The sequence below is a fragment of the Ptychodera flava genome, unplaced genomic scaffold (assembly GCF_041260155.1).
Source record: "Ptychodera flava strain L36383 unplaced genomic scaffold, AS_Pfla_20210202 Scaffold_40__1_contigs__length_1388640_pilon, whole genome shotgun sequence".
NCBI lineage: Eukaryota > Metazoa > Hemichordata > Enteropneusta > Ptychoderidae > Ptychodera > Ptychodera flava.
The window spans coordinates 83,020-95,256 of NW_027248362.1; the positions used below are offsets into that span (position 1 = coordinate 83,020).

At 36.4% G+C, this 12,237-nt stretch overlaps 1 protein-coding gene across 4 annotated transcripts in view; it reads right to left on the reverse strand.

Moving 5' to 3' along the window:
• LOC139127975 (endosome/lysosome-associated apoptosis and autophagy regulator family member 2-like) overlaps nucleotides 1-12,237 on the reverse strand; it is a 236,864-nt gene that overhangs the window by 38,141 nt on the left and 186,486 nt on the right. For all 4 annotated transcript variants that reach the window (XM_070693825.1, XM_070693826.1, XM_070693823.1 and 1 more), the window contains 3 exons: nucleotides 7,937-8,056; nucleotides 6,790-7,038; nucleotides 1,163-1,312 (listed from right to left, as the gene is read on the reverse strand). In XM_070693825.1, the coding sequence (XP_070549926.1) occupies nucleotides 1,163-1,312; nucleotides 6,790-7,038; nucleotides 7,937-8,056 (519 nt within the window). The remainder of the gene's footprint in view (nucleotides 1-1,162; nucleotides 1,313-6,789; nucleotides 7,039-7,936; nucleotides 8,057-12,237) is intronic.

Sequence of the window (12,237 nt, forward strand, 5' to 3'; positions counted from 1 at the left end):
CAGAACCAACACACAGATTGAATTGAAATTTTTCAAGTATTATCTTGAGTATGTTCTCTTTCAAGTTTGCAAAGGTATTTCGATTGGTCACGTGGTTTGGCCCCCATCTTGGATTCTGTGAACATAGCACTTTAATCTTTAAAAATCTTCTCCAGAACCAACCCACTGATTGAACTGAAATTTTACTTGTATTATCTTAAGTTAGATTTCTTTCAAGCATGGGAAAGGCGATTGGATCGGTCACGTGGTTTGGCTGCCATCTTGGATTTTGTAAAAAGTTGCAATTTAATTTTTAAAAATCTTCATCTCCAGAACCAACCCACCAATTGAACTGAAATTTTTCTCTTATTATCTTAAGTATGATCTGTTTCAAGGTTGCAAAAACCATTTCGATCGGTCACATGGTGTGGCCGCCATCTTTGATTTTGCGATAATCGCAATTTACCCTTGTGTGAGCACTCTAAAGTTTCTGATAGGAAATTGGATTGGTGAAGTACTTTGGCGGCCATATTGGATTTTGCATAAAATATGCAATTACCAGTAAAATGTACAGTAAACCATGTTATCTGCTTGGGCCCCGCCAAGGCTGCTTGTAGCTTTAATTTTATTTTGTTTGTTCTGTGTATCATCTGCAGTTTCTGGTTTGAATCCCTGAACCATAGAGAAATTCCTAATATTTAGCTCATAACTTATATACCCTATGTGAGTATAATCTGCATTGTTATTGTTTAAATTTCGTATTAAGGTCTGGACTAGAATACATTTATCAACAATAACAATGGTCATTTCACATACGCAGGCTGTGTTGGCAAGCAGGACATCGGGCATTGGTCATGATGATCGAATTATAGTAAAATTCTGTAGTTGATACATTGAAACAGAGAAGTGAAAAATTAGTCAAAAGTTACAGCTAATGTCCCTTTAACTGGAACATGAAGAAAACTCTAATTTGAATAAACATGTTTAATTACCAAATAAATTGCAGTTTTGGTAAATATCATACTACATACTTGTTGCGAGGGTCATTTCAAGAAGTTGATTATGCACGCAAACATATTTGGTGCGTAGTAAAGAATACATAACTGCTAGCATGGTGTGATATACCCTGCATGAAGTGGTTGGGACACACATTCCTTGACACTATGCATTCACATGAACTTACTTGCGAGTCTTCTTCCAGAAGTAAATGATAAGCCCTATGAGTAATGCAGCACAGCCAGTTGCTACAGTTATGGCAATTTGAGCTTCGAATGTCAGCATTGGACACTTCTTAACAACATTTTCTGGAATTGGTACTCCATCTCGACATAATCTATTGTTGTTATATAAAAGCAGATATTATTTTTTTGTATTTCGATTTGTGTTGTCAGCAACAAAGCAAGTGATAGAGATTTCCAAGTATTGGTATTGGTGGTCACATTGGGCACTGATTGAAATAAATTCACTTTGAAAGCTTCCACTCCAAAGTCTTTAGTACATGTGAACTAGTACATGCAATCAACTACAAAGGTTCCTAAATCGTATACATCATGGCATGATAAATCTGTAAGTGGTTCATATCCTAAACCACATTACATTATCATACATGCTATGCCTGTATCGCAATAGACATAATCGTTTTTATATAAAAGCAGATATTATTTTTTTGTATTTCAATTTGTGTTGTCAGCAACAAAGCAAGTGATAGAGATTTCCAAGTATTGGTACTGGTGGTCACATTGGGCACTGATGGCTACCATTGGTAGAATGAGGGAGGGTATGCATACACATAGTACTGTGCGGATGCTTGTTTACCAAAATTATTGATGCTGCAGTCGCCTTACATGAATAAACAAGTCATTGACAATGACATAGTCCCCACTTGTAATAGGAGTATTAGTCTTGATAGGGCAGGGAAATGTGGTCATTAAGAAGTATCACTGGAGTATATATGTTGAGATCTATGGGCACATAGGTCTATGTCGTTGTTCCCAATTTGAAACACATGAGGCATGTCTAAGTTATGGTTCTAAATCGGTGAAAAAAGATCAGACCTCTAGCTGTATTGGCCAGCCAAGAAATACATATGCGAATAATAATGACGTACAAGATGTGAATTTTAAGGTCTAATATCCTATCAGAATTGGAGGATATAGAACTTGTGGTTACTGACTTTTGCATATATATGTATAATCAAGGTCAAAGGTCATAAGGTCACATGACATTTTGAAAAAAAATTGTATTGCTAATTAATCCCTATATGCCAAAAATCAGACCTCTAGCTCTATTCGCTTGCCCAGAATTAGATGTGTGCATAATTAATGAGGTAAAGCGTGTGTTGTCATAAGGTCTCCCCCCTACTAAATATAAAGGACATAGCACTTGTGGTTACGTATTTATCGGCATAAACGTATATTTCAGGTCAAAGGTCATCAAGGTCACATGACATTTGGTCAAAAAATTTCTATCCTATAGTTATCCCTATATACCAAAAATGAGACATCCAGCTCTATTGGCTTGCTCAGAATTAGATATGCACATAATTAATGAGGTACAGTATGAAGCATCATTAGGTCTCCCATCCCATATATGAAGGGTGTAGCACTTGTGGTTACTGAGTTATGGACAAATATGTATATTTGAGGTCAAAGTTTATCGAGGTCACGTGACATTTTGTCAAAAAAATTGTATTGCTAAGTTATCCCTATATACCAAAAATCAGACCTCTAGCTCTATTGACTCACTCAAAATTAGATATGCACATATTTAATGAGGTACAATATGTGGCGTCATAAGCTGTCCCATCATACCATACATTAAGGGTGTAGCACTTGTGGTTACTGAGTTATGGACAAATATGTATATTTGAGGTCAAAGGTCACCGAGGTCACGTGACATTTTGTCAAAAAAATTGTACTGCTAAGTTATCCCTATATACCAAAAATAGTGACAACATCACTGTTCGCTCCCATATAGTTATCAAAACAAGTCAACAATTGTATGAAACATGGACATACATATACAGACAGACTGACATACACAGACTGGCACAGAGTGATGACATTGACCCCAAGTGTGCCTTGGCCCATGGAGAGTGATAAAGATATAACAAACAGCTTAATGTAATGATAAAATAGTTAAGTATAGGCTTATACAGGCACTGAAGGTGAATATGTTACAGCAATTTGATTAGTTTCTTTTCCTTTTCTACTTCTGTGATAATATTTAAGACAATCAATCTGCAAGGCAGTTTATGTATTGACAACTATGTTATCTTTTACAAGCACACAGTAAACTGTTCTTGATTTTTCATTTACAATATTTGATATAGACTGAAATACATGACATGCAACCAATGTTTACACTTTGCCCATACACCAGATACATGGAGAAATTTCAACATACAATCATCAACTCAGAAACCCTACAGGAAAAAGTAAACATTGTTTTCTTCCAGAACAGCTGGTACATCCACATCTGAAACAACTTACAAACTTAACCAATTACACAAGGATGATGACACAAGAGATAAAGTTAAACTGTGGTGAACTTGACTATTCCTTTCAAATCCTTACCTAACTTGACATCTTAAACTAAAATACACTGCATGGTGAATTGTGCACAAAAATACATCGGGGTGGACCATTTGATAAGGGATGGTGTCTGGAAGATCGATGAGGTACATTATCTTTTTTATCCGATCCATTGTACGGTACATTCTTTTTTCCCCACTCTCTCACCTTTTCTTTTTGTAAAAACCTTCTCTGGCTGAATTTTTTTTATTGGCATTTGTTAGGAATTTTGTCAAAATCTGCCAGGATTTTTTTGCTGCATTTCAACACCAAATACAGTTTACCATATCAAATGCTTACTAAATCACCACATTATATACTCTTAGTTCCAGTAGGTATAAAATTACCAAAAAAAATCTTAAAAATACAAAATGAAAGATATCCCAGTAAAACTGAAAGTTTCGCAAAGTTGCCCCAAAAATTCAAAATTCCGGATTTCAACTTAATTTCAATATATCTTATTAACAAAAACCCTAAGGACCGGTTTACTAAATATCAAAGCAATCAGACTGGTAAATTTTGAGAAACAAATTTTTTGACCAAAAATGAGAAAAATTGCCCCCAAATACAAAATTGCAGATTTCATCCTAATTTTAAATATATCTAATTAACATAAACTCTAGGAACCTGTACACTAGATATCAAAGCTACCAGATCAGAAGTTTTTGGAGAAAATTTTTGACCAAAAAAGGCAAAAATTGCCCCAAAATAAAAAAAATTGCCAGTTTCAACATACCTTCAATACATTATATTGAGATTAATCTTAGATACCTGTATACCAAATACATGTATCAAAGCTATCAAATCAGCAGTTTTTGGATTAAAAAATTTTTTATCAAAAATTGGGAAAATTGCCCCAAAATTACAAATATGACAATATCAATACAATTTGTACAAGCATGACTGAAGTCATTCTGAGGAACATGAATATTAAGTTTCATAGCATTCAGACGAGCGATTTCAGAAAACAAGATTTTTTGACTAAAAACGGAAAAAATACCCTAAAAATACAAACATGCAAATTTCATCCCAATTTTTGCACACATAATTTAGAATACCTAAAGAAATCTGCATACCAAGTTTCAACCAAATCTGACCAATGCTTACTGAGTTTTAGCCATTTGTAGGATTTTTCCTTTTTTCCCCCTCATTTGCATATTTTTGGCACTGACATGTTCATTTGAACAAATTCACATCTCCACCCCTAGGTCCTCCTGTACACCAAATATTAAGACGGTAGGTGCTACGGTTTAGGAGTTTTTGATGTGGACGGATATACATACATACATACATACACACAGACGCCATTTTGCCACCTTATACGTATACCTCCCATTTGCATATATACATATGCATATATGGGAGCGTAAAAATTGCCTGAAAAGACAAATATTTTAATGTCACCACAATTTGAATACACTTGACTACAGTAATCTTTAGGTAGCTGTATACAAAATTTCAAAGAAATTGGAATAGTGGTTTCAGATAAGAAGACAAACAAATGTTGACAAACGACGACAGACAATACATCTATTTGACAAGCGAATTTGGTTTGGGCACTTGTAAGAAATGTCTCTAGATTGACGGATGGACGGAGCCCAAATCATAAGTCTGGCAAGAAGCCTAAATTGACCTGCCTAGGAAGAAGTGATGAGGCAATCTCTAACAACTTCTGAATGAAAAACAGTTTGACAGTGTTCAGAAGAAATGCTGGGAAAAAAATGTTCATTGGTGGCGATGTCTATTTAGTAGTGTGTTCCTGTGGAGTTTCCAGTTGGTCGATGGTGTCATTTGTGAAAGTGGCAATTGCCTCAATAGGTAGCAGTGACAGTATGTCGTCATAAACAAAACAGAAAATCAATCATATATTTGCAATCAAAAGAATGAAGGAAACTATATTTTTGTTGCTTCTTTTAAACAGTTCTCGATGATATTAAGCACTGGGTATTGGTTCTTTTTCAAAATGATATTGAAAGATTCTTGAACAGGTGCCAAACCTGCCTTGGCCTACACAAGAAACAATAATGTCCATCATCATCACAGTTACAAGTGTTTCGATACCGCGTGTTATGCATACGCACCCATCACGGAGTTCAGAGGCCGATCACCCTCACAATAAGCCTAAATTATTCACTAAACCAGCATTGATAGCCTCCAATACATCTTAGAATTCATACCTACTAGCCTTTTTGCGTCAAAATGACCTGCTGCCATTTTTTGGGTGCGATTTTCGACGGGAACCCATGATTCGGGCATGCACAGTCCACTTATAGATCCTTTTCATAACTGGCTGGCGAGGGTTAACGGTTTGGGAATTCCGCAACAGTAGCCTTGCTATGGCTACAAATTCATAGTGGCCAAAGGAGGGCGCTAGACTTATGAAAAGGGTCAGTCTATGTATGGCCACTATTATATGTATTGAAACACCCGTAACTGTGATCATCATGTATACGTCCGCACTGTCGATCGCGGCTAGACACGCTTTTCGCTCATGTCTGACAACCTCATAACCAATATTCCATTAAACGAAAATAACAACAACAACACGATTTGGTAAATTCATGTTTAGTTACACTGAATTAAATATATTCAATTCTCAACTGTGTACTATATGAAGCTATGCATGGAGACTGTTCAGAGTCACCCCCCCCCCCCCCCCCCCAAATCAAACACCAAGTCACGTGATCTGAAATCCCTAGAAAAATACGGAAAATAATCATTCTAAAATCAATAACTCTCGATGGAATCCTCAAATCAACTTCATTTGAACAAATCCCCATCTTCATGTACCAAGTTAGCCCGTCACAAGCTTTCAATGCCAAATGATAAGCGGTTTGTCAGTTTAAACGATTTACGGACACCAAATGTCTACATCCATCCATCCGTCCATCCATCCATCCACACATCCAGACAGCCTACTCTACGGAATTCGACACCACAACTATAGCTCTGGTGACTACATCAGCGTGCTAAAAAAACAATAGCTTTTGTAATTCTTGTACTATATGTGTACCTCTCCACTTTTTTAATATAGAAAATTTGTATAATGAAGTTTTGGTCTTCAGTGTACTTTATAAGCAAACCAGCAAACATTCCTTGGTGAAAGCAAGCATGCTCAAGGTTCACATCTTGCCATATTGAATTGACTTTGTCTAAGTATTACAGGACATTGACTGTACCTAGATTATTGTAAGTGTACAACACATTCTTGTTCTCTTATACTTTGAAATGAACTTACTTTGGCTCTTTCCAAACATAGTGGATGATTTGGCGTCCAGCCTTGCAGTTCTCTTCAATGGATTTGTAATCCATTTCAGTACAGAGTGGACAAGCATATTTTGTTCTCCATAAGAAATGGAATGTACATCCATCACATGTTCCATCAGGACAACCGGCAGGTAATTCTAGAACACCACTTCCAATCGCTGTCACATCACATCGCAAACTTATAACGGATGCACGACCATAAGGGCAAGCTGTAGTTGATCTGTATCAATCCATTGTGAATATCAGACAATCAAGTATTATGAGAGAAGTTCAAATTGTTTTTAAGTCAAACACTGTATATGCAATATTGGTTTAACTTCTAAAATAATATACAGCAAAAGTGCATAAAATGGAACTTGTCTTGACCTCAGTAACACATTGTCTGTCTTGGAAAGTGAATTCATCATGAGTTTGATTAATGTGTAGCTTCAGTTTTTTTATTTGACTTGTACAATTTCTGTTGTCTGTAGGATCCTGTGCGTAAAGTAAAGGTATCACACTAACATCATAGATTGAACTTCCAGTTTGTTGGGGATCTGAACTAAAATGAAGGAATTATGTTGGTATTGTGCCTCTCAGAACATTGAACACTATCCAGCTATTCCTTTACAACGAAAATTGCTTCAAATAGGAACCATAATTCTGAAGGTGTTTTGACCAAAACTGACTTGAAGATATGGAAGTACTCAAATTTGTCACATTTTAAACAAAAGTCACTGATATGAACGTAAAAACTATGAATCAAAGCAGCAAGACAGGTTTTTCTAAGATTTTCCACTGAAGCAATACATACATTTGGAGTGTCAGTATTTTGCAGTGTCAGTGCAAGAAGGTCGTAACTGACATTTTGGCAAAAATCACTGTTCTTCTGAAAATGATCTGAAATGACCTATTGTATTGGCTTAAATTCAAATAAGGTAAAATCTCTGTGTAGAACCATTGTTCAACATTTATGAAAACATTTTTTGCATTCAAATTATGGATTATTATTAAAAATTTGACTTCTCTGGAGCACGTCCCAAATTTGCAGTTATGGTCTTATACTGCTCTGATGTGATGATTCATAATCAGTCTTTAACAATTACATACAATGTTTACTATGAAAAAGAACAACTTACGTGGCTGAGTTGTAATAGAAATTAATATCTGGTAATGGTAGACTATCCTCTGCAAAGCCAACAACTGTAATATTGTTAACACTTGTATCTTGAGTAACTGCCAGGGGACGATCACCAAGACTACCGAAAAAAACAAATGAATAAGTTATTAACCAAATCTAGCATTCTTCACTGTCTTGTGCCATTCATTTCACAATTGTAAAATTTTTTAATTCTAATTTGTAAGTAAGTTCAGAAAAAATCTTCCATATCACAGTGCTAGGCTCTTGAACAAACTTGAGAATGTCTGAGTGGTTCTTTACATTTACAGGTAAATCACATTACACTAATATGCAATGGCTCTTTAGGTAAAGACTAGTGACATAACTTAAGTCAATGGCTCATTCTTAGGCTCTAATGGGTAGCAAAATATGTGTGACAAAAATTGGTTGGTAATAGGTATCCATCCATTATGAACAAAACGCAGCATACAAGCACTGTCCATCTGACTTCAGAAGAGAAAATTTTGTATCTGCTATCTCCAAATTGAAAACCATCAAAATCATGCAGAAATCTTGGCTTGTAACTGGTGAGTCCATGCCAGTACCCAGTGAAGCCACAAGGTCCACAGATCTTAGCTTGTATCAGGTAAGTCCACACCAGTACCCAGTGAAGCTCCAAGGTCCACAGATGCAGTCTGTGGAGTGACAAGTCATCTCTGATGACACAGTCCCTGCTCACACCATTAATTGACATGCACATGCACAATACAATACAATGTCTGTGTGCCAAATTTGAACCAAATCTGTTCAGGGATAGTTGAGTAATGGTTCAAAAACATGTAAAAAATCCCTAAAAATAGCCGCCTGGTGGCCATATTGGATTGTATCATGTTATAAATTGGTGTGCATACATATATACCATAGTACGTTATCTGTGTACCAACACTGAATGAAATTGGTTCAGGGATAGTTTAGTTATGGTTCAAAAACATGAAAAAATCCCAACAAAATGGTCGTCTGGTGGCCATATTGGATGGTATTGCAAAATAAATTGAAGTGCATATATATGCCATAATATGTTATCTGTGTACCAACACTGAATGAAATCGGTTCAGGGATAGTTTAGTTATGGTTCAAAAACATGAAAAAAATCGCAACAAAATGGCCGACCAGTGACCATATTGGATCGTATCGTGAAATAAAGTGACGTGCATATGTATGCCACAGTACTCCATCCTTGCACAAAGTTTGAAAAAAATTGGCTCAGGGGTGACAGACAAACGGCTGCTGAGGGCCGGATGGCTGGACAGGACCCAATCTATAAGTCCCAGCTGGACTGCGTCCGCGGGGACTAAAAAATGCTGTCGTCCTTAATGAAGTGGTAAGTGTTCAATATTCAGGAAAAATAGCGTCAATGATGACACTGTGCTCCTCAGTGCATTTAGTGGTAGGGATGCAAGGAGAGAGGTTTGGGGAATGTTGCTGAGAAAGATGCAAAGAAAGGGTTGAAATGTGAAACTGTAATAAAACCTATTGTTTTTTTAGCAGTGAGCGTCCAGCTTGGTAAACATGCCATCTTGTACATGAAGGCAAAAAACATAATTTTCACATGTCCACCAAACTTGGAATTTGCATAGATGTACATAGATCATCCAAATTGATTTATCTGCAAGATTTTGTATGTTCCTTGCTACAAAATTCTGACCCAATTGAATTATAACAGGAAAACATGCACGCATGATTGGACAGTGTGGACTGTGTATTGCATGCACTACATCTGCTGTGATGATGGATTGCCAGACGACCACACTGCATCAAAGAACTGTAGTTTAAAATGAAAATATAATTCTAAACAAGTCATTGACAATGACATAGTAATAGGAGTATTAGTCTTGATGGGGCAGGGAAATGTGGTCATTAAGAAATATCACTGGATTGATATGTTGAGATCTATGGGCACATAGGTCTATGTCGTTGTTTCCAATTTGAAACACATGAGGCATGTCTAAGTTATGGTTCTAAATTGGGAAAAAAGATCAGACCTCTAGCTGTATGGCCAGCCAAGAAATACATATGTGCATAATAAATGAGGTACAAGATGTGACATCTTAAGGTCTAATATCCTATCAAAATTGAAGGGTATAGAACTTGTGGTTACTGAGATATGCATATATATGTATAATCAAGGTCAAAGGTCATTGAGATCACGTGACATTTTGAAAAAAAAAATGTATTGCTAATAAATCCCTATATGCCAAAAATCAGACCTCTACCTCTATTCGCTTGCCCAGAATTAGATATGTGCATAATAAATGAGGTAAAGTGTGTGTTGTCATAAGGTCTCCCATCCTACTAAATATAAAGGACATAGCACTTGTGGTACTTATTTATTGACATAAACGTATATTTTAGGTAAAAAATCAAGTTCACATGACATTTTGTCAAAAAATTTCTATCCTATAGTTATCCCTATATACGAAAAATCAGACATCCAGCTCTATTGGCTTGCTCAGAATAAGATATGCACATAATTAATGAGGTAAAGTATGTGGCGTCATAAGGTCTTCCATCATACCAAATATGAAGGGTGTGGCACTTGTGGTTACTGAGTTATGGACAAATATGTATATTTGAGGTCAAAGGTCATTGAGGTCACGTGACATTTTGTATAAAAAAATTGTATTGCTAAGTTATCCCTATATACCAAAAATCAGACCTCTAGCTCTATTGGCTCGCTCAAAATTAGATATGTGCATAATTAATGAGGTAGAATATGTGGCGTCATCCCATCATACCATATATGAAGGGTGTAGCACTTGTGGTTACTGAGTTATGGACAAATACGTATATTTGAGGTCAACGGTCACCAAGGTAACGTGACAGTTTGTCAAAATGTCTGAGATATCTGTGTGAAACGATGGACGAACGGATGGACGAACTGACACAATGACTCGGACACCATGACCCAATCTATAAGCCCCCTGAACTTCATCCGTGGGGACTAAAAACTGTGTCACTGCATCCTTTTTGCACTAGAATACGATGAGAAACTAAATTTTTATTTTTCTTGGCCTTATACATGGGCGTCTACGGAGAACTGACTTATACATGGGAGTCTATGGAGAACTGCCTTTACATGGGAGTCTATGGAGGACTGCCTTATACGTGGGAGTCTATGGAGAACTGCCTTATACAGGGGAGTCTATGGAGGTGTAAACTAAAAAGTCCTCCAAGTCTAACACGGCCAAATTTGATCGCATTGTGAAACAAATCGACGTGCATCTGTATGGGGTAGGGTACTATCCTTGTGCAAAGTTTGAAAGAAATTGACCAGGGCATGTCTGCGTGAACGGACGGACGGACGGACGTACGCACGCACGCACGGACAGACGGACATGACCCAATCTATAAGTCCCCCCAGACTTCGTCCGTGGGGACTGACAAACTTTCTTCGTGCCATTGATAGCCTTGATTTTCTTTCGATATTGAATGGACGTCACTTTAGCTTGTCATTGACAGTGAAATGATTTTTTGCAGAAACTTGATTGGTCCAGCCAAGTACACATGCTTACTCATGACAGCTGGACTGCGATGATGACAACATTGTTTTGTGATAATCCGATACAAAATTAAAATAATTTTATTAATATGTCGCATTGACTATAAAGTTGCAAATGTTTCCTTGGCTGTTGAAACATGTTAGCATAGTGTACGTGTTACAAATCAACACACCAAACAGCAATGTTCATGTATGAACAACCTGCTTGATTTCCATGGACTTTCTGGTCCGCCCATCACACTGTTATGTCTGTTTCCCCTCTAGCTTCCGAAAATTCTTAGTAAATTTACAAATTCAGTCTCAAAAGTTTTGAGTAAATTTCAAAATTGATTGTATTAATTAAATTGTCAGTTATTAACTAATTCCTTTCGATGCCAATACAGCTCATCTCAGAACCGGACATACTTATATACACACAAGATTTGGCAACACCCTGACAATTAAATAATCTTCAACAGCATTGATTTACATTTACAAATTATTCTATGTGAAGTAATTCTCCAATTGCAGATACTATGACAGAACTTAGAGTTCAGCACTGCCAAGATATGAGTATAGCACACTGAATTTTGAACCAGAGTTATGAAAATGACTGAACTGTGTCACAATAAGTTTCTTTTTATTAAATTAAATCAATAGTTTCATTTTTTTTCTAAGATTGTAGAGACTAAGGGTTAAGGATATTAGTAACTTTAAACCAGGAAAAAATACCGATAAGTGGAAAGGATCAAAAGAAATCAACTTATTTATTTATTTACATA